This window comes from Oncorhynchus clarkii, chromosome 27, assembly GCF_045791955.1.
Source record: "Oncorhynchus clarkii lewisi isolate Uvic-CL-2024 chromosome 27, UVic_Ocla_1.0, whole genome shotgun sequence".
Lineage (NCBI taxonomy): Eukaryota > Metazoa > Chordata > Actinopteri > Salmoniformes > Salmonidae > Oncorhynchus > Oncorhynchus clarkii.
Genome location: NC_092173.1, coordinates 38771148 through 38795069, shown reverse-complemented (window position 1 = coordinate 38795069; position 23922 = coordinate 38771148). Strand labels below are relative to the sequence as shown.

The following is a 23922-nucleotide window of genomic DNA, read 5'->3' as shown; positions in this document are numbered from 1 at the left end:
TACTCCCCTCCCTATACCAATGTTCTGTATACTCCCCTCCCTATACCAATGTTCTGTATACTCCCCTCCCTATACCAATGTTGTGTATACTCCCCTCCCTATACCAATGTTCTGTATTCTCCCCTCCCTATACCAATGTTGTGTATTCTCCCCTCCCTATACCAATGTTCTGTATACTCCCCTCCCTATACCAATGTTGTGTATTCTCCCCTCCCTATACCAATGTTGTGTATACTCCGCTCCCTATACCAATGTTGTGTATACTCCCCTCCCTATACCAATGTTGTGTATACTCCCCTCCCTATACCAATGTTCTGTATACTCCCCTCCCTATACCAATGTTGTGTATACTCCCCTCCCTATACCAATGTTGTGTATACTCCCCTCCCTATACCAATGTTGTGTATACTCCCCTCCCTATACCAATGTTGTGTATACTCCCCTCCCTATACCAATGTTCTGTATACTCCCCTCCCTATACCAATGTTCTGTATACTCCCCTCCCTATACCAATGTTGTGTATACTCCCCTCCCTATACCAATGTTGTGTATACTCCCCTCCCTATACCAATGTTGTGTATACTCCCCTCCCTATACCAATGTTCTGTATACTCCCCTCCCTATACCAATGTTGTGTATACTCCCCTCCCTATACCAATGTTGTGTATACTCCCCTCCCTATACCAATGTTGTGTATTCTCCCCTCCCTATACCAATGTTCTGTATACTCCCCTCCCTATACCAATGTTGTGTATACTCCCCTCCCTATACCAATGTTGTGTATACTCCCCTCCCTATACCAATGTTCTGTATACTCCCCTCCCTATACCAATGTTTTGTATTCTCCCCTCCCTATACCAATGTTGTGTATACTCCCCTCCCTATACCAATGTTCTGTATACTCCCCTCCCTATACCAATGTTGTGTATACTCCCCACCCTATACCAATGTTGTGTATACTCCCCTCCCTATACCAATGTTCTGTATACTCCCCTCCCTATACCAATGTTTTGTATTCTCCCCTCCCTATACCAATGTTGTGTATACTCCCCTCCCTATACCAATGTTGTGTATACTCCCCTCCCTATACCAATGTTGTGTATTCTCCCCTCCCTATACCAATGTTCTGTATACTCCCCTCCCTATACCAATGTTTTGTATTCTCCCCTCCCTATACCAATGTTGTGTATACTCCCCACAGATGCTGTGCTTCAGTGAAATTCTCCTGTCAAAGAGAACGGTAGCCAAAACTCCTTCAGTCGAGTCCCACCAGGCAACGTTGTTTCCACGTCATTTCAACCAACAAAATCAATGTGATGATGTTGAATCAACGTGGAACAGCATTTAATTATATGTCAGATAGACAGGGGGAGGAGGGAGAGAGAGGAAAAGAGACAGACAGAGAGTGGTGGACAACCACACACACTCTCACACCTATTACCTTTCACTTCAAAAGCATTCCAATGGTTTAACACTTAGGAAGATGATCAAGTCCCAACTGCTTCTCCCTTTCGTCCCTAGGAGAGGAAAACAACCTGGGAGTTCTCTCTCTCTCTCTCTCTCTCTCCAACATCGTTAAGAGTTGGGAAGAAATTTCACTGTTTTAAATGGCACCATGCAACTTTTAAATACTGTGTTTGTCTACAATGCATAGTCAGCATTTTCATAACAAGATGAAAACAAAGACATCTGAAAACAGTTATTACCTACTGTACGTATCCATCAGAGATGTGTGGTTCTACGGAACAGGGATCTGTATGGACATGCCTGCTATTAGACTGTCTCACCTACGTATCAAGACTATTTATGGTGAGTCATTATTACACTGGTGCATTGTGTAATATGTGTTCTGATGGGGGTCAGTGTCATCAGGAGGGCAAGAGGGTGACTGAGGGATCACTGTTGGAACAAGGATGGGGTGTCTGAGCCTAGAGGGATACCTAATGGAGGATGGTCTCCCTGTTAAATAAGGAAAGTCAGAGATTCTCTTTTAGTTTTGTTTTTATTTTGCCGGATTCATCCGTTTTTTTTGTCGTTGTTTTCAGAATCGTAGAATAGAATTGTTTCTATTCATGGTTGTCCCTGTTTCTTTCTTTGAGCACCAAGCCCCGTTGAGACAGATTGAAGCCCCCGTTGAGACAGATTCAAGCCCCGTCAAGAGAGATTCAAACCCAGTCAGGACAGATTCAAGCCCCACCGAGACAGAGCCAAGCCCCGTCGGGACAGATTCAAGCCCTGTCAAGACAGATTCACACAAACACAAACAGCCTACTTATTAAATAACAAAACTGCTAATATTGCATTTATTCCAAAATACTACTGTACCAGTTACAGATGCTACTACTGTACCAGTCACAGAGGCTACTACTGTACCAGTCACAGAGGCTACTACTGTACCAGTTACAGAGGCTACTACTGTACCAGTCACAGAGGCTACTACTGTACAAGTCACAGAGGCTACTACTGTACCAGTCACAGAGGTTACTACTGTACCAGTCACAGAGGCTACTACTGTACCAGTCACAGAGGCTACTAGTGAACCAGTCACAGAAGCTACTACTGTACCAGTCACAGAGGCTACTACTGTACCAGTCACAGAGGCTACTAGTGAACCAGTCATAGAGGCTGCTACTGTACCAGTCACAGACGCTACTACTGTACCAGTTACAGACGCTACTACTGTACCAGTCACAGAGGCTACTACTGTACCAGTCACAGAGGCTACTAGTGAACCAGTCATAGAGGCTACTACTGTACCAGTTACAGACGCTACTACTGTACCAGTCACAGAGGCTACTCTGTACCAGTCACAGAGGCTACCACTGTACCAGTCATAGAGGCTACTACTGTACCAGTCACAGAGGCTACTACTGTACCAGTTACAGACGCTACTACTGTTCCAGTCACAGATGCTACTACTGTACCAGTCACAGAGGCTAGTACTGTACCAGTCACAGAGGCTACTAGTGAACCAGTCATAGAGGCTACTACTGTACCAGTTACAGACGCTACTACTGTACCAGTCACAGAGGCTACTACTGTACCAGTCATAGAGGCTACTACTGTACCAGTCACAGAGGCTACTACTGTACCAGTTACAGACGCTACTACTGTTCCAGTCACAGATGCTACTACTGTACCAGTCACAGAGGCTACTACTGTACCAGTCACAGAGGCTACTAGGGAACCAGTCATAGAGGCTACTACTGTACCAGTTACAGACGCTACTACTGTACCAGTCACAGAGGCTACTCTGTACCAGTCACAGAGGCTACTACTGTACCAGTCATAGAGGCTACTACTGTACCAGTCACAGAGGCTACTACTGTACCAGTTACAGAGGCTACTAGTGAACCAGTCATAGAGGATACTACTGTATCAGTCACAGAGGCTACACATCCACTGTAACACTACTGTACCAGTCACAGAGGCTACTACTGTACCAGTCACAGAGGCTACTACTGTACCAGTCACAGAGGCTACTACTGTACCAGTTACAGACGCTACTACTGTACCAGTCACAGAGGCTACTCTGTACCAGTCACAGAGGCTACTACTGTACCAGTCATAGAGGCTACTACTGTACCAGTCACAGAGGCTACTACTGTACCAGTCACAGAGGCTACTAGTGAACCAGTCATAGAGGCTACTACTGTATCAGTCACAGAGGCTACACATCCACTGTAACACTACTGTACCAGTCACAGAGGCTACTACTGTACCAGTCACAGAGGCTACTACTGTACCAGTTACAGAGGCTACTACTGTACCAGTCACAGAGGCTACTACTGTACAAGTCACAGAGGCTACTACTGTACCAGTCACAGAGGTTACTACTGTACCAGTCACAGAGGCTACTACTGTACCAGTCACAGAGGCTACTAGTGAACCAGTCACAGAGGCTACTACTGTACCAGTCACAGAGGCTACTACTGTACCAGTCACAGAGGCTACTAGTGAACCAGTCATAGAGGCTGCTACTGTACCAGTCACAGACGCTACTACTGTACCAGTTACAGACGCTACTACTGTACCAGTCACAGAGGCTACTACTGTACCAGTCACAGAGGCTACTAGTGAACCAGTCATAGAGGCTACTACTGTACCAGTTACAGACGCTACTACTGTACCAGTCACAGAGGCTACTCTGTACCAGTCACAGAGGCTACCACTGTACCAGTCATAGAGGCTACTACTGTACCAGTCACAGAGGCTACTACTGTACCAGTTACAGACGCTACTACTGTTCCAGTCACAGATGCTACTACTGTACCAGTCACAGAGGCTAGTACTGTACCAGTCACAGAGGCTACTAGTGAACCAGTCATAGAGGCTACTACTGTACCAGTTACAGACGCTACTACTGTACCAGTCACAGAGGCTACTACTGTACCAGTCATAGAGGCTACTACTGTACCAGTCACAGAGGCTACTACTGTACCAGTTACAGACGCTACTACTGTTCCAGTCACAGATGCTACTACTGTACCAGTCACAGAGGCTACTACTGTACCAGTCACAGAGGCTACTAGTGAACCAGTCATAGAGGCTACTACTGTACCAGTTACAGACGCTACTACTGTACCAGTCACAGAGGCTACTCTGTACCAGTCACAGAGGCTACTACTGTACCAGTCATAGAGGCTACTACTGTACCAGTCACAGAGGCTACTACTGTACCAGTCACAGAGGCTACTAGTGAACCAGTCATAGAGGCTACTACTGTATCAGTCACAGAGGCTACACATCCACTGTAACACTACTGTACCAGTCACAGAGGCTACTACTGTACCAGTCACAGAGGCTACTACTGTACCAGTCACAGAGGCTACTACTGTACCAGTCACAGAGGCTACTACTGTACCAGTTACAGACGCTACTACTGTACCAGTCACAGAGGCTACTCTGTACCAGTCACAGAGGCTACTACTGTACCAGTCATAGAGGCTACTACTGTACCAGTCACAGAGGCTACTACTGTACCAGTCACAGAGGCTACTAGTGAACCAGTCATAGAGGCTACTACTGTATCAGTCACAGAGGCTACACATCCACTGTAACACTACTGTACCAGTCACAGAGGCTACTACTGTACCAGTCACAGAGGCTACTACTGTACCAGTCACAGAGGCTACTACTGTACCAGTCAGAGGCTACTACTGTACCAGTCACAGAGGCTACTACTGTACCAGTCAGAGGCTACTCTGTACCAGTCACAGAGGCTACTACTGTACCAGTCAGAGGCTACACATCCACTGTAACACGACAGTATCAGAGAGTTACTACAGTGGCTAGAGAATCAAAGACAATAGACAATAGAGTGACATAGCCTGGTCCCAGATCTGTTTGAGCTTTTGCCTACTCAATCAAGCCTATAGACATTTATCAAATGTTTGGCATGACAATTCCACAAGGAACAGAAACAGTCCGGCACCCAGGCTATATTATAGAGATCAGAAACAGACCGGTACCCAGGCTATATTAAAGAGATCAAAAACAGTCTGGCACCCAGGCTATTTAAAGACATCAGACACAGACCGGTACACAGGCTATATTAAAGAGACTAGAAACAGACTGGTACCCAGGCTATATTAAAGAGATCAAAAACAGTCAGGCACCCAGGCTATATTAAAGAGACTAGAAACAGACTGGTACCCAGGCTACATTAAAGAGATCAGAAACAGACTGGTACCCAGGCTACATTAAAGAGATCAGAAACAGACTGGTACCCAGACTATATTAAAGAGACTAGAAACAGACTGGTACCCAGGCTATATATATATTACAGAGGCCAGAAACAGACTGGTACCCAGGCTATATTAAAGAGACTAGAAACATACTGGTACCGAGGCTATAAAAGAGACTAGAAACAGACTGGTACCGAGGCTAGGAGTGGCTACTTGAATAGATGTTAACACTACCAAGGTGCTTAGAATGACAAACACCAGAACTGAGGGCAATAGACACACAGGCAGCAAAGCTAGTGATTCATTATGACCCTAATGCATTTACATTGGATGACTGCCACATCAGAATAGTAAAAAGGTCCCCTTAGATCTGCCAGGTAAAGACAGTGTGAGAGTACCATTTTAGCCACAAAGAAGTCCCTACTGTGTGGGTTATTTTAGCAAGCCCTTTCTCCCATGAGGTCAATGGGTTTACCTCACATTTATTTTTGTTTTATTTTATTTAACCTTTATTTAACCAGGCAAGTCAGTTAATAACAAATTCTTATTTACAATGACGGCCTACCAAAAGGCAAAAGCCCTCCTGCTGGGACGGGGGCTGGGATTAAAAATGTAAATAAATAAAAATACAAGACAAAACACACATTACGACAAGAGAGACACCACAACACTACATAAAGAGAGACACCACAACACTACATAAAGAGAGACACCACAACACTACATAAAGAGAGACAACACAACACTACATAAAGAGAGACAACACAACACTACATAAAGAGAGACACCACAACACTACATAAAGAGAGACAACACAACACTACATAAAGAGAGACACCACAACACTACATAAAGAGAGACACCACAACACTACATAAAGAGAGACACCACAACACTACATAAAGAGAGACTGGCAAGAGAGACAACACAACACTACATAAAGAGAGACTGGCAAGAGAGACAACACAACACTACATAAAGAGAGACACCACAACACTACATAAAGAGAGACACCACAACACTACATAAAGAGAGACAACACAACACTACATAAAGAGAGACAACACAACACTACATAAAGAGAGACACCACAACACTACATAAAGAGAGACAACACAACACTACATAAAGAGAGACAACACAACACTACATAAAGAGAGACACCACAACACTACATAAAGAGAGACAACACAACACTACATAAAGAGAGACAACACAACACTACATAAAGAGAGACACCACAACACTACATAAAGAGAGACAACACAACACTACATAAAGAGAGACAACACAACACTACATAAAGAGAGACAACACAACACTACATAAAGAGAGACAACACAACACTACATAAAGAGAGACACCACAACACTACATAAAGAGAGACAACACAACACTACATAAAGAGAGACAACACAACACTACATAAAGAGAGACACCACAACACTACATAAAGAGAGACAACACAACACTACATAAAGAGAGACAACACAACACTACATAAAGAGAGACAACACAACACTACATAAAGAGAGACAACACAACACTACATAAAGAGAGACAACACAACACTACATAAAGAGAGACAACACAACACTACATAAAGAGAGACAACACAACACTACATAAAGAGAGACAACACAACACTACATAAAGAGAGACAACACAACACTACATAAAGAGAGACAACACAACACTACATAAAGAGAGACAACACAACACTACATAAAGAGAGACAACACAACACTACATAAAGAGAGACAACACAACACTACATAAAGAGAGACAACACAACACTACATAAAGAGAGACAACACAACACTACATAAAGAGAGACACCACAACACTACATAAAGAGAGACACCACAACACTACATAAAGAGAGACACCACAACACTACATAAAGAGAGACAACACAACACTACATAAAGAGAGACACCACAACACTACATAAAGAGAGACTACACAACACTACATAAAGAGAGACAACACAACACTACATAAAGAGAGACACCACAACACTACATAAAGAGAGACACCACAACACTACATAAAGAGAGACACCACAACACTACATAAAGAGAGACAACACAACACTACATAAAGAGAGACAACACAACACTACATAAAGAGAGACACCACAACACTACATAAAGAGAGACACCACAACACTACATAAAGAGAGACACCACAACACTACATAAAGAGAGACAACACAACACTACATAAAGAGAGACACCACAACACTACATAAAGAGAGACACCACAACACTACATAAAGAGAGACACCACAACACTACATAAAGAGAGACAACACAACACTACATAAAGAGAGACACTACAACACTACATAAAGAGAGACAACACAACACTACATAAAGAGAGACACCACAACACTACATAAAGAGAGACAACACAACACTACATAAAGAGAGACACCACAACACTACATAAAGAGAGACACCACAACACTACATAAAGAGAGACACCACAACACTACATAAAGAGAGACTGGCAAGAGAGACAACACAACACTACATAAAGAGAGACAACACAACACTACATAAAGAGAGACACCACAACACTACATAAAGAGAGACAACACAACACTACATAAAGAGAGACAACACAACACTACATAAAGAGAGACAACACAACACTACATAAAGAGAGACACCACAACACTACATAAAGAGAGACAACACAACACTACATAAAGAGAGACACCACAACACTACATAAAGAGAGACAACACAACACTACATAAAGAGAGACAACACAACACTACATAAAGAGAGACAACACAACACTACATAAAGAGAGACAACACAACACTACATAAAGAGAGACAACACAACACTACATAAAGAGAGACACCACAACACTACATAAAGAGAGACACCACAACACTACATAAAGAGAGACACCACAACACTACATAAAGAGAGACAACACAACACTACATAAAGAGAGACACCACAACACTACATAAAGAGAGACAACACAACACTACATAAAGAGAGACAACACAACACTACATAAAGAGAGACAACACAACACTACATAAAGAGAGACAACACAACACTACATAAAGAGAGACAACACAACACTACATAAAGAGAGACAACACAACACTACATAAAGAGAGACAACACAACACTACATAAAGAGAGACACCACAACACTACATAAAGAGAGACAACACAACACTACATAAAGAGAGACAACACAACACTACATAAAGAGAGACAACACAACACTACATAAAGAGAGACAACACAACACTACATAAAGAGAGACAACACAACACTACATAAAGAGAGACAACACAACACTACATAAAGAGAGACAACACAACACTACATAAAGAGAGACAACACAACACTACATAAAGAGAGACAACACAACACTACATAAAGAGAGACAACACAACACTACATAAAGAGAGACAACACAACACTACATAAAGAGAGACAACACAACACTACATAAAGAGAGACAACACAACACTACATAAAGAGAGACAACACAACACTACATAAAGAGAGACAACACAACACTACATAAAGAGAGACCTAAGACTACAACACAGCAAGGCAGCAACACATGACAACAAAGCATGGTAGCAACACCACATGACAACAACATAGTAGCAACACAACATGGCAGCAGCACAACATGGTAGCAGCACAAAACATGGTACAAACATTATTCGGGCACAGACAACAGCACAAAGGGCAAGAAGGTCGAGACAACAATACATCATGCGAAGCAGTCACAATTGTCAGTAAGAGTGTCCATGATTGAGTCTTTGAATGGCCCACAACGATGGAATGGTTTACCGTATCAAAAGCTTTGGCCAAGTCAATAAAAATAGCAGCACAACATGTCTTAGAATCAAGGGCAATGGTGACATCATTTAGGACCTTTAAGGTTGCAGTGACACATTCATAACCTGAGCAGAAACCAGATTGCATACCAGAGAGAATACTATACACATCAAGAAAGCCAGTCAGTTGATTATTGACAAGTTTTTCCCAACACTTTTGATAAACAGGGCAAAATGGAAATAGGCCTATAACAGTTCGGATCAGCTTGATCTTCCCCTTTAAAGAAAGGACCCACCGTGGCTGCCTTCCAAGCAATGGGAATGGGTACCACCTCAGAGAGGAGAGACAGGTTTAAAAGGTTGGATATAGGCTTGGCGATGATAGGGGCAGCAACCTTAAAGAAGAAAGGGTCTAAACCATCTGACCCAGATGTTTTTTTGGGGTCAAGTTTAAAGAGCTCCTTTAGCACCTCGGACTCAGTGACTGCCTGCAGGGAGAAACTTTGTAGCGGGGCAGGGGGGGAAAAGAGGGAGGAGCATCGGGGCGAGTTGCATTAGAAGGGGTCGGAGATGAGGAAATGTTGGACAGCAGAGGCATGGCTGGGTCAAATAGGAATCCTGACTTAATGAAGTGGTGATTAAAGAGCTGAGCCATGTGCTTCTTGTCAGTAACAACCACATTATCAACATTAAGGAACATGGCAGCTGTGAGGAGGAGGGTTTTATTCTCCAGGTCTTTAACCGTTTTCCATGAACTTCTTGGGGTTAGACCCAAAGAGAGAGACTGCTCCTTAAAGTAACTAACTTTGGCCTTCCTAGCCTGAGTGCACTTATTTCTCATTTGCCTGAACGAGAGCCAGACAGCCTGAGTATACGTGTGCCGAGACTTTCGCAAAATGGAATTCTTGAGGTGATTCTATACCAATTTACAGAGGCCAGGTCATGAAGGAAGGCTTGCTCATTAAAGTTTTTTAGCAAGCGTCTATGACAAATCAGGACAGGTCGTTTCACTGAGCAGCCATTACGAACACAGGCTATAAAACAGTGATCACTAAGGTCATTATAGAAAACACCTAGACTGATACCTATCAGGATTATCTGGGTGTTGGAGTCATACCTTTTGGGATTGGTAATAATCAGAGAAAATTTAGAGAGTCCCATCGCTTTAGGACTTGGTCAGGTGGTTTAAGCATGTCCCAGTTTAAGTCACCTAGCAGGACAAATTCAGACTTAGGGTAAGGGGCCAGGAACGAGCTTAGGGCAGGTAGGGCACAGGCCAGTGCTGATTGTGGACAATCACACCCAGCAACAGTCAACACGGAGCCATTTGAAAGTTTAATGCTTAAAACGAGCTGATCAAATTGTTTGGGGACAGACTTGGTGGAGACAACCGAGCACTGAAGGTGATCCTTGGTAATGATTGCCACCACCACCTTTGGAAGATCTGTCTTGCTGAAAAAGGATATAACCAGAAAGGTTAACATCAGTGTTCAAAACACTCTTTCTTAACCACGTCTCAGTAATGACCAATACATCTGGTTTGGAACTGTGAACCCACATTTTCAATTGATCATTAGGTAATAAGCTTCTAGTGTTAAAGTGCAGAGAAAACACAGGCTTTTACAAGAGCAGAAATCAGAGCACAAGTCAGAATTGGGGCTAGCAACAGTAGATGGGCCAGGGTGTACAAGCACATTTCCAGATATAATCAGCAGTAATAGAAGCAGGGAACGGCAGAGGACAGGTAAAGCTCTGCATTGTAGATTTTTTTTAATGATATTTGAATGTGCATCAGATGGCAACAAGATCATATTGTACAGCAATTTTATCAGGTAACATGAATACACAAAGCAGGTGAGAGGTGGTTAGAATAGGATGTGAGGCCAAGAGTCTGTGTAACCAATAGAGAGTCAGAGTCCCGAGTGTGGGAACAAACATAGTCTGTCCCACGGTTGGGTAAACAAGCAAGTTCATAGTCAACAAAGCGTGCAGGAGTCATGAGGCAAAAAGCATAAAGCACAAGAAAAATATATAACTTGGGGATAACCATTGTAAGTTCAAAGAGTCACTCGCCCCAACAGGGTAACTTGAGAGAGTAGCTCTCTATCAGTCCAGTAGGCAATAATCGTCTGAGACAAAATAAATAAATAGTAGGCCTATACTAGCTTATTCAAGTGTTTCATAATAAGCTACACAAGTTAATTTGCCTACCTGTGTGTGTGTGTGTGTGTGTGTGTGTGTGTGTGTGTGTGTGTGTGTGTGTGTGTGTGTGTGTGTGTGTGTGTGTGTGTGTGTGTGCTGGAGGTGAGTGAAAGCTCGGGAGAGAGGGGGCAGTGTGGCGGGGGTACCTGTTTCTGATCCCAAGTGTGGTCACGCATGTGAACACACACACACCAGTCAGACCACCCCAATTATACCGTACACCACACACAAGCCACATGGGATTATTAATACATACCAGTGCAATCAGCAATAACTACCTGGGAGCACAAAACTAAAGTGGATAAATGATTACACTTCACAGTTAGAGCAATCTGTTCCAATTAGAGGTTGGTGACATGTGGTGTGTGTGTGTCCTGGGAGTGATCCGTCACTCGGTAAGGTGGCCCTAGAGAGGGAATGGATGCCGTTGGAAAATAAGAGGGTGATGACAGATCGTTGACAGGGTAGAAAGAGAAGAAAAGCTTAAGGGATGGCCTTTCACCTTAAAAGGACATGTCAAAAAAAATATGTACACTTCATATTCATCCTCTCCAGCACCATCCCAACATCAACATATGTGAAAATGGTACGTTTCCACGTTTTGTAGTAAAAAGACAGATGAAGATAAGTGGTTCCAATGACATCTTCAACCAATTAGTAGGCAATTAGTGGCAATGCCTAATCACACTTGGTTAAAATCACACATTGCACACCGATGATGTAATTGGAAACACCTTTCTTTCCAGGTGTGTTATATTAGACAGATGAGAACAGGTGTGTAATATTAGACAGATGAGAACAGGTGTGTAATATTAGACAGATGAGAACAGGTGTGTAATATTAGACAGATGAGAACAGGTGTGTTATGTTAGACAGATGAGAACAGGTGTGTTATATTAGACAGATGAGAACAGGTGTGTTATGTTAGACAGATGAGAACATGTGTGTTATATTAGACAGATGAGAACAGGTGTGTTATGTTAGACAGATGAGAACAGGTGTGTTATATTAGACAGATGAGAACAGGTGTGTAATATTAGACAGATGAGAACAGGTGTGTTATATTAGACAGATGAGAACAGGTGTGTTATGTTAGACAGATGAGAACAGGTGTGTTATGTTAGACAGATGAGAACAGGTGTGTTATATTAGACAGATGAGAACAGGTGTGTAATATTAGACAGATGAGAACAGGTGTGTTATGTTAGACAGATGAGAACAGGTGTGTTATATTAGACAGATGAGAACAGGTGTGTAATATTAGACAGATGAGAACAGGTGTGTTATATTAGACAGATGAGAACAGGTGTGTTATGTTAGACAGGGAGGTTGAGGTGTGTTATGTTAGACAGGGAGGTTGAGGTGTGTTATGTTAGACAGGGAGGTTGAGGTGTGTTATGTTAGACAGGGAGGTTGAGGTGTGTTATATTAGACAGGGAGGTTGAGGTGTGTTATATTAGACAGGGAGGTTGAGGTGTGTTATATTAGACAGGGAGGTTGAGGTGTGTTATATTAGACAGGGAAGTTGAGGTGTGTTATATTAGACAGGGAGGTTGAGGTGTGTTATATTAGACAGGGAGGTTGAGGTGTGTTATATTAGACAGGGAGGTTGAGGTGTGTTATATTAGACAGGGAGGTCGAGGTGTGTTATATTAGACAGGGAGGTCGAGGTGTGTTATATTAGACAGGGAGGTCGAGGTGTGTTATATTAGACATATTAGACAGGGAGGTTGAGGTGTGCTATGTTAGACAGAGAGATTCAGGTGTTTTACCTGTGGCCTTCTCTGGGTTGTTGCACATGTAGCAGAGCCAGCTGCCCTCCTCTTCACTGAAGCCAAACAGGTCAAAGAAACGCACCTCCTCCAGAAGGATCTGCAGACTGTCCAGGTCCTACAGAGAGAGAGAGAGAGAGACTCAGAAAGCAAATGTCAACTGTTTGCTGATGATCTGGTGCTTCTGTCGCCAACCAAGGAGTGCCTATAGCATCACCTAGATATTCTGCACAGATTCTGTCAGACCTGGGCCCTGACAGTAAATCTCAGTAAGACAAAAATAATGGTGTTCCAAAAAAGGTCCAGTCGCCAGGGCCACGAATACAAATTATATCTAGACACTGTTGCCCTAGAGCACATAAAGAACTATAACTACATCAGACTAAACATCAGCACCACAGGTAACTTCCACAAGGCTGTGAACGAGAGACAAGGAAAGAAGGGCCTTCTACACCATCAAAAATTACATAGAACTCAACTTCCCAATTAGGATCTGGCAAAAAAATAAATAAATCAGTTACATGACCCAGGGCCCTCGAAGGTCTGGGGTCCACCCACCAACCAAGAATTCACATAATGGGACAAACACCCAATTGAAACTCAGCATGCAGAATTCTGCAAAAATATACTTTGTGTGCAACGCAAAAGCCCAAATAATGCATGCAGAGCAGAATTAGGACGATACCCGCTAGTTATCAACATCCAGAAAAGAGATGTTAAATTCTACAACCACCTAAAAGGAAGAGATGCACACACATTCCCCCACAAAGCCATCACCTACAAAGAGACAAACCTAGAGAAGAGTCCCCTAAGCCAGCTGGTCCAGGGGCTCTGTTTACAAAAAACAAACAGGCCCCAGGACGAAACACATTTAGACCCAACCAAATCATGAGAAAGCAAAAATACAACTATTTGACACACTGGAAAGAATCATCAAAAACACATAGAAAATTAGAATGCTTCCTGGCAGAATACCTGACCACTGTGACTGACCCAAACTTAAAGGAAGACCTGGCTCTCGTGAAAAGACAGGCTATGTGCACACTGCCCACAAAATGAGGAGGAAACGGACCTGCACTTCTGTATCTCCTGCCCAATGTATGACCATAATTAGGAGACACATATTTCCCTCAGATTACACAGATCCACCAAAAAATGTGAAAACAAATCAAACATTGATAAACTCCCATATTTGTTAGGTGAATTACCACAGTGTGCAATCACAGCAGCTAGATATGTGACCCATACCCATTATTTATTTTCTCATTCATACTTCAACTCTTTGTACATTGTTACACTGTACAAAGTCACTAATATAACATTTGAAATGTCTATATTCTTTTAAAACGTTTGTGAGTATAATTTTTACTGATTGTTTATTTCCCTTTTGTTAATTAAAGGTCTATTCCATTTGCTTTGGAAATGTAAACATACGTTTCCCAAGCCAATAAAGCCCTGAGAATTGAGAAAGAGAGAAAGATAGAAAGAATTAGAGATTATTTATTTGACATGGCTGTCTTACTAACACTCAAAGAGATATAAATAGCAAGTACAAAGAACACAGGCAAACTAGACTGGGAACATCTGTGGGTTAGAGAGAAAGAGAGAGAAAAGGACAGAGAGAGAAAAAGAAAGAAAGACAGAGAAAAAGAAAGACAGAGAGAGCAAGAGAGAAAGATTAGAGAGAATGAGAGAGAAAAACAGAGCGAGAGAAAGAGAGAGACAGAGAGAAAGATAATGAGAGAGAGAAAGAGAGAAAAAGACACACAGAGAGAGAGAGAGAAAGAGAGAGAGAGAAAGATATTATTTCAGTTTAATCAAGAGGAATGATGACCGATGAGCATAATGGATCGTATTTTTCACTGTCTTTCCATTTTAAGACCCAAAATGCCTCAGCACCCGGCTCATCCATAACTTATACGTCAAGCATTAAAGTAGCATTTAAAACGGAGGGTTCATTTACAGTATAAAGTGAAGTATAACCCTTGGCATGTGACAGGGGTCTCCCGGGGTCTGCAATGGAGGTCTGGGTTGTACACACACACACACACACACACACACACACACACACACACACACACACACACACACACACACACACACACACACACACACACACACACACACACACACACACTGTGTTCCCCTATGCCTGGGTAGGTTTGTAGAGATAGGTGCTAATGCTTTGCGTTGTAGTAACCAAGTCCGGGCTCCAGACCACATAGTGAGTGTCTCAGCCGGATACATTTGTACTCGGTCTTGATTCAGCAGAGTAAAAATATTACAATTTTCAGCTTCTATTCAGTCAGCGCATAACACCTCTTCACCAGGCCAAATATATAAACTCCTTTATTGAAACATGAATACAGAATCTTAACAGCCTTTATATATATTATAGACATATTAGTACAGTGGTGAACCTATAGGTCTTCAGTGGTGAACCTATAGGTCTTCAGTGGTGAACCTATAGGTCTTCAGTGGTGAACCTATAGGTCTTCAGTGTGTGAACCTATAGGTCTTCAGTGGTGAACCTATAGATCTTCAGTGGTGAACCTATAGGTCTTCAGTGTGTGAACCTATAGGTCTTCAGTGGTGAACCTTTAGGTCTTCAGTGGTGAACCTATAGGTCTTCAGTGTGTGACAGGTTAGTATAGTGGTGAACCTATAGGTCTTCAGTGGTGAACCTATAGGTCTTCAGTGTGTGAACCTATAGGTCTTCAGTGGTGAACCTATAGGTCTTCAGTGGTGAACCTATAGGTCTTCAGTGTGTGAACCTATAGGTCTTCAGTGGTGAACCTATAGGTCTTCAGTGGTGAACCTATAGGCCTTCAGTGGTGAACCTATAGGTCTTCAGTGGTGAACCTATAGGTCTTCAGTGTGTGAACCTATAGGTCTTCAGTGGTGAACCTATAGGCCTTCAGTGGTGAACCTATAGGTCTTCAGTGGTGAACCTATAGGTCTTCAGTGTGTGAACCTATAGGTCTTCAGTGGTGAACCTATAGGTCTTCAGTGGTGAACCTATAGGTCTTCAGTGGTGAACCTATAAAAGAGCGCCGCACACTCTAAGAGCTCAGATGCAAAAATTTAATGTCCAACGTTTCGACAGGCAAGCTGTCTTCATCTAGGTATAATCACAAACACTGCAGGGTGACTCGTTTACACACACAGGTGTCTGTAATCATGGCCAAGTAATGGCCTAATATCATTGGTTAATTCTCAAACATTAAAATAACATACAAAGAATAAATCGATAGGGTATGATCATAGATTCAATTTAGACTACATAACCTACAAACAATTACAAAGGCGAAGTCACAATAATCACAAGAATGGCTTCAGATCAAAGTCTACGTTGAGACCAAAGGGACCCCCATAGAGACTGCCAGAGGTCTGGACAACAGGCCCTCCGATTTGACACACTGAACTTCATCTTTTATCGATGGCGGTTATGATAACGTTTAGTAGCATGAGCGTGGTTGAGGTGCACCCGTGACCAGCTCGGAAACCGGATTGCACAGCGGAGAAGGTACGGTGGGATTCGAAATGGTCAGTGATCTGTTTGTTAACTTGGCTTTCGAAGACTTTAGAAAGGCAGGACAGGATGGATATAGGTCTGTAACAGTTTGGGTCTAGAGTGTCTCCCCCTTTGAAGAGGGGGATTAGGAATCTCGGACGATACAGAAGAGAGGTTGAACAGACTAGTAATAGGGGTTGCAACAATGGCGGCGGATAATTTTAGAAACAGAGGGTCCAGATTGTCTAGCCCAGTTGATTTGTAAGGGTCCAGGTTTTGCAGCTCTTTCAGAACATCTGCTATCTGGATTTGAGCGAAGGAGAAGCTGGGGAGGCTTGTTTGCCGGGGTTGGGGTAGCCAGGAGCAAAGCATGGCCAGCCGTAGCGAAATGCTTATTGAAATTCTCGATTATCGTGGATTTATCGGTGGTGAGAGTGTTTCCTAGCCTCAGTGCAGTGGGCAGCTGGGAGGAGGTGCTCTTATTCACAGTGTCCCAGAACTTTTTGGAGTTAGAGCTACAGGATGCACATTTCTGTTTGAAAAAGCTAGCCTTTGCTTTCCTAACTGACTGTGTGTATTGGTTCCTGACTTCCCTGAAAAGTTGCAGATTTCTGGGCGTGGTAGAATAGATTCAGGGCATAATGTACAGACAGGGGTATGTTAGGGTGCGGGTACTAAACCTAGGCATTGAGTGACGATAAGAGAGGTTGCATCTCTGGAGGCACTAGTTATGCTAGGTGAGGTCACTGCATGTGTGGGAGGTGGGACAAAAGAGCTATCTGAGGCATGTTGAGTGGGACTAGGGGCTCCGCAGTAAAATCAAACAATGATAACTACCCTAAACAACAGTATACAAGGCATATTGACATTAGAGAGAGACATACACCTGCTTCTACACCTGCATTGCTTGCTGTTTGGGGTTTTAGGCTGGGTTTCTGTACAGCACTTTGAGATATCAGCTGATGTACGAAGGGCTATATAAATACATTTGATTTGATTTGATTTGACATAAAGAGAGAGACATGGGTTGATGCCCCCCCTTGGGTTGTGCCGTGGTGGAGATCTTTGTGGGCTATACTCGGCCTTGTCTCAGGATAGTAAGTTGGTGGTTGAAGATATCCCTCTAGTGGTGTGGGGGCTGTGCTTTGGCAAAGTGGGTGGGGTTATATCCTTCCTGTTTGGCCCTGTCCGGGGGTGTCCTCGGATGGGGCCACAGTGTCTCCTGACCCCTCCTGTCTCAGCCTCCAGTATTTATGCTGCAGTAGTTTATGTGTCGGAGAGCTAGGGTCAGTCTGTTATATCTGGAGTACTTCTCCTGTCCTATCCGGTGTCCTGTGTGAATTTAAGTATGCTCTCTCTAATTCTCTCTTTCTCTCTCTCGGAGGACCTGAGCCCTAGGACCATGCCTCAGGACTACCTGACATGATGACTCCTTGCTGTCCCCAGTCCACCTGGCCGTGCTGCTGCTCCAGTTTCAACTGTTCTGCCTGTGATTATTATTATTTGACCATGCTGGTCATTTATGAACATTTGAACATCTTGGCCATGTTCTGTTATAATCTCCACCCGGCACAGCCAGAAGAGGACTGGCCACCCCACTTAGCCTGGTTCCTCTCTAGGTTTCTTCCTAGGTTTTGGCCTTTCTAGGGAGTTTTTCCTAGCCACCGTGCTTCTACACCTGCATTGCTTGCTGTTTGGGGTTTTAGGCTGGGTTTCTGTACAGCACTTTGAGATATCAGCTGATGTACGAAGGGCTATATAAATACATTTGATTTGATTTGATTTTGATTTGACATAAAGCGAGGAATAAAGCAATCACAGGTGTTGATTGGGAGAGCTAGCTAAGACAACAACGGGTAAGACAACAACAGCTAATCAGCTAAGACAACAACAGGTAAAATGGCGATGAATGGGCAGAGGGTCAGTTAATTACACACAGGACCAGAGTTCGAGGCTGGGCCCGACAGAAAAACAAAATAAACAAAAATGGAGTACCGTGATTAATGAACAGTGCAGCAGGCTGTGTAGCCGAGTGAACACAGGGTCCACTGAGCAGGCCAGGAGATGGGACTGGCTCAATGCTAGCTTCCGGGCTGGGCCAATCGGTAGCAGCTAGCTAGCTGCGATGATCTGGAGTAATGGTCCAGAGCTTACGTCAGGAATCTGGTGATGTAGTGGAGAAAAGCAGTCCGGTATGCTCAGGGTTGATATCGCTCTGTGCACTGGCGGGTATTATCCAGGCTAAAAGCGTCTGGGTTCTGAGCTAAAGGTAAAGGCCGCTAGCAATGGCTAACAATTACTCAATAGCTAGTAGCTAATTAGCTGGTTAGCTTCTGATGGAGGTTCTAGCTATAAGGTCTAAAAATAGAAGGTCAATATCACATTGGGTGAGGTGGGTTGCCAGAAGGTATATTTAATTTAAAAATGGAAAAAGAGATTGAAAAATATTGAAATACATACAAAAAAAGGACAATGACAAACACAATGACAAACACGTCTGCACTGCTACACAATCTTGGATATTCACCTCAGCTTCCCCCCCTCCCTGTCAGACTGAGCTCCAGGGGAGTCACCTCAGCTTCCTCCCTCCCTGTCAGACTGAGCTCCAGGGGAGTCACCTCAGCTTCCTCCCTCCCTGTCAGACTGAGCTCCAGGGGAGTCACCTCAGCTTCCCTCCCTCCCTGTCAGACTGAGCTCCAGGGGAGTCACCTCAGGTGAGCCTACACAGGGTCAAAGGTCACTATACCATGACTCAGGGATATGACGCAGCAGGCAAAAGTTCCATCCATCCCAGCTCCTGCCCAATCAGCGCTGTTCTGCTGAATCATCCCACAGAGACAGACTAATGAGTTATGACACATCAGACAACATGTCTACACCTCTACACACAAACACACACACAAACACACACACACACACACACACACACACACACACACACACACACACTTTCTACGCTTTAAAATTGGGCAATACAAATACAGAGGAGGAAACCTTGGGTTGGGAAATAAGGGAAAATCATCCAAAATAACCTATTGTGACCGGCCAGAAACAAATATGTCAACACAATCACCACCACCAATCCCAAAACCCCAAGCAAAACGGTGCCAGGACTGCCAAAGGGCAACGTCCTGAAATTCCTGGAAGTGATCTGGGCGTGTAATTAACACCACAAATGTCAAATTTGACGGATGAGGACAACGACGTATGACTCACACACACACACACACACACACATCTTTGCACAATCACAAGTGGGAAGGTGGTTTTGACATAGTTTCAGAAACAATAGCTAGATTATGTGGCCGAGTCTGAATAGCACCTACTGTATCTATTTAAACATCTAGAAACCCCTGTGTGTTTCTCTCTGTATGCTCTGCCACTGCCAAAATGATATTCTAATGTTTTCAAGATGCAGAAGAGATTTCACCAAGACCTCCTGCAACTGTCCCCATTTTGGTAAACTTCAGGAGAGGGAGAGGGGGAGAGAGAAAGAGAGAGAGAGAGCGAGGAAGAGAGAGAGAGAGAGAGAGAGAGAGAGAGAGAGAGGGAGAGAGGGAGAGAGAGAGAGAGAGAGAGAGGGAGAGGGAGGGAGGGAGAGAGGGAGAAGGAGAAAGAGGGGAGAGGGAGGGAGAGGGAGGGGAGAGGGAGCAGGAGAGGGAGGGAAGGAGGGAGGGGGATAGAGGGAGATGAGAGAGGGTAAAATAGTAGGTTCAGGGGGGTAGAAAAGTACTCTATTTTAAAGAGGTATTATAAACACACCACAGAAATAACCTACTAATAGCCTACTCTTCCAGGTGGAAATGATTGTGGCCTCTCTTTCAGTCTCTTATTTTTCTCTATCCCTCTTTCCTCTCTGTTATGGTTTAGAGTGATGCCCTCTCCTGGAGCCGGTTGAATTACGATCCTGTGTGTCTGTTCCATGGAAAACACTATCGAGAAACAAAGAATTCATTCTGCTGATGCTTCGCTCTGGTGAGAACTACCCCCAGCAGTTCATTTGAACACACACACAGACACACACACAGAGCCAAGGAGGTTTTGCTCCTTGTGATGGTCGTAAGAGTAATTTATAGGAGAGCAGCTATGCTGGGCTCAGCCAGGCTGTGTCATAAACTGGTAACATTCCATTAAAAACACACACACACGCACGCACACACACACAGGAAACGAGCCAGGCTGTGCAGTAATAAACTGGTCGGTCTCTATTTTAAACACATTACAGGTGAGAGGGGCTGGGGTGATGACATTTGAAACTGGCTCTGACGGAGAAAACAGGTCTCATATGTCAACCCTTACCCTCTCGTAATCTCTTACCCTCTACCTCCTCCCTCCCTCAGTCTCTCTACCTCCTCCCTCCCTCAGTCTCTTTACCTCCTCCCTCCCTCAGTCTCTCTACCTCCTCCCTCCCTCAGTCTCTCTACCTTCTCCCTCCCTCAGTCTCTATACCTCCTCCCTCCCTCAGTCTCTATACCTCCTCCCTCCCTCAGTCTCTCTCTACCTCCTCCCTCCCTCAGTCTCTATACCTCCTCCCTCCCTCAGTCTCTCTACCTTCTCCCTCCCTCAGTCTCTATACCTCCTCCCTCCCTCAGTCTCTATACCTCCTCCCTCCCTCAGTCTCTCTACCTCCTCCCTCCCTCAGTCTCTATACCTCCTCCCTCCCTCTGTCTCTATACCTCCTCCCTCCCTCAGTCTCTCTACCTTCTCCCTCCCTCAGTCTCTATACCTCCTCCCTCCCTCAGTCTCTATACCTCCTCCCTCCCTCAGTCTCTCTACCCCCTCCCTCCCTCAGTCTCTCTACCCCCTCCCTCCCTCCCTCCCTCCCTCCCTCCCTCCCTCCCTCCCTCCCTCCCTCCCTCCCTCCCTCCCTCCCCCCCTCCCTCCCTCCCTCCCTCAGTCTCTCTACCTTCTCCCTCCCACAGTCTCTATACCTCCTCCCTCCCTCAATATCTCTACCCCCTCCCTCCCTCCCTCCCTCCCTCCCTCCCTCCCTCCCTCCCTCAGTCTCTCTACCTCCTTCCTCCCTCAGTCTCTCTACCTCCTCCCTCCCTCAGTATCTCTACCTCCTCCCTCCCTCAGTCTCTCTACCTCCTCCCTCCCTCAGTCTCTCTCTACCTCTTCCCTCCCTCAGTCTCTCTACCTCCTCCCCCCTCAGTCTCTCTACCTCCTCCCTCCCTCAGTCTCTCTCTACCTCCTCCCTCCCTCAGTCTCTCTCTACCTCCTCCCTCCCTCAGTCTCTCTCCTTCTCCTCCCTCCCTCAGTCTCTCTACCTCCTCCCTCCCTCAGTCTCTCTACCTCCTCCCTCCCTCAGTCTCTCTACCTCCTCCATCCCTGAGTCTCTCTACCCCAATCTCATCCTTACTTTACCACTGCCTCGCCCCTGTCTCCTGTCTCCTCTGCCTCCTGTCCCCTCTGTATCCTGTCCCCTCTGTCTCCTGTCCCCTCTGTCTCCTGTCCCCTCTGTCTCCTCTCCCCTTCTGCCTCCTGTCCCCTCTGTCTCCTGTCCCCTCTGTCTCCTCTCCCCTGTCTCCTGTCCCCTCTGTCTCCTCTCCCCCTCTGCCTCCTGTCCCCTATGTCTCCTGTCCCCTCTGTCTCCTGTCCCCCTCTGCCTCCTCTCCCCTCGGCCTCCTGTCCCCTCTCCCCCTCTGCCTCCTGTCCCCTCCGTCTACAGCCCCCTCTCCCCCTCTGTCTCCTCTCCCCTCCGTCTCCAGCCCCCTCTCCCCCTCTGTCTCCTCTCCCCTCTGTCTCCAGCCCCCTCTCCCCCTCCGTCTCCTGTCCCCTCTGTCTCCTGTACCCTCTGTCTCCTGTCCCCTCTGTCTCCTCTCCCCTCTGTCTCCTCTCCCCTCTGTCTCCAGCCCCCTTTGTCTCCTGTCCCCTCTCCCTTCTTACTCTTGCCCGCTGTCCCCCTCTTCCTCCCTGTCTCCTCTCCCCTTTGTCTCCAGCCCCCCTGTCTTCTGTACCCTCTCCCCCTCCGTCTCCTGTCCCCTCCGTCTCCTGTCCCCTCTGACTCCTCTCCCCTCAGTCTCCAGCCCCCACCATCTTCTGTACCCTCTCCCCCTCTGTCTCCCATCCCCTCTCCCCCTCTGTCTCCTGTCTCCTCTCCCATCTGTATCATGTCCCCTCTCCCCCTCCTAGTCCTGTACTCTCTCCCCCTCTGTCTCTTGTCCTTTCTCCCCCTCTGTCTCATGTCCCCTCTCCCCCTCTGTCTCCTCTCCCCCTCCTACTCCTGTACTCTCTCCCCCTCTGTCTCTTGTCCCTTCTCCCCCTCTGTCTCATGTCCCCTCTCCCCCTCTGTCTCCTCTCCCCCTCCTACTCCTGTACTCTCTCCCCCTCTGTCTCATGTCCCCTCTCCCCCTCCTACTACTGTACTCTCTCCCACTCGGTCTCCAGCCCCTGTCTACTCCTCTCCCCCCCCCTGTCTTCTGTACCCTCTCCCCCTCTGTCTCCTGTCCCTGCTCTCCTAGATGTAAGCCTTAGTCTTCAATTCCCCTGTGTACTGTGTTCTCATAAAGAGCTTGCCTCTCTTAGACTTTTTCCTATCAGCAGGAAGTTGATTAGCAGAGTAATAAAGCCTCAGTCAGACCCATGTGTTTCTTACTGCAGGGGACCAGAACACAAGGGGACCAGCGGATCAGGGGACCAGAGCACAAGGGGACCAGCGGATCAGGGGACCAGAGGGCCAGGGGATTAGAGGGCCAGGGGACCAGCGGATCAGGGGACCAGAGGGCCAGGGGATCAGAGGGCCAGGGGATCAGCGGACCAGGGGACCAGAGGACTAGGGGACCAGGGGATCAGCGGACCAGAGGATCAGGGGACCAGAGGACCAGGGGACCAGAGGACCAGGGGATCAGCGGAGCAGAGGACCAGGGGACCAGAGGACCAGGGGACCAGAGGGCCAGGGGATCAGCGGATCAGGGG

At 45.5% G+C, this 23922-nt stretch overlaps 1 protein-coding gene across 1 annotated transcript in view; it reads right to left on the bottom strand.

The window, feature by feature from the left end:
* LOC139386072 (ventricular zone expressed PH domain-containing 1) overlaps nt 1-23922 on the bottom strand; it is a 140519-nt gene that overhangs the window by 15969 nt on the left and 100628 nt on the right. Inside the window, exon 11 of the mRNA XM_071131494.1 lies at nt 13491-13608. Within this exon, the coding sequence (XP_070987595.1) occupies nt 13491-13608 (118 nt within the window). The remainder of the gene's footprint in view (nt 1-13490; nt 13609-23922) is intronic.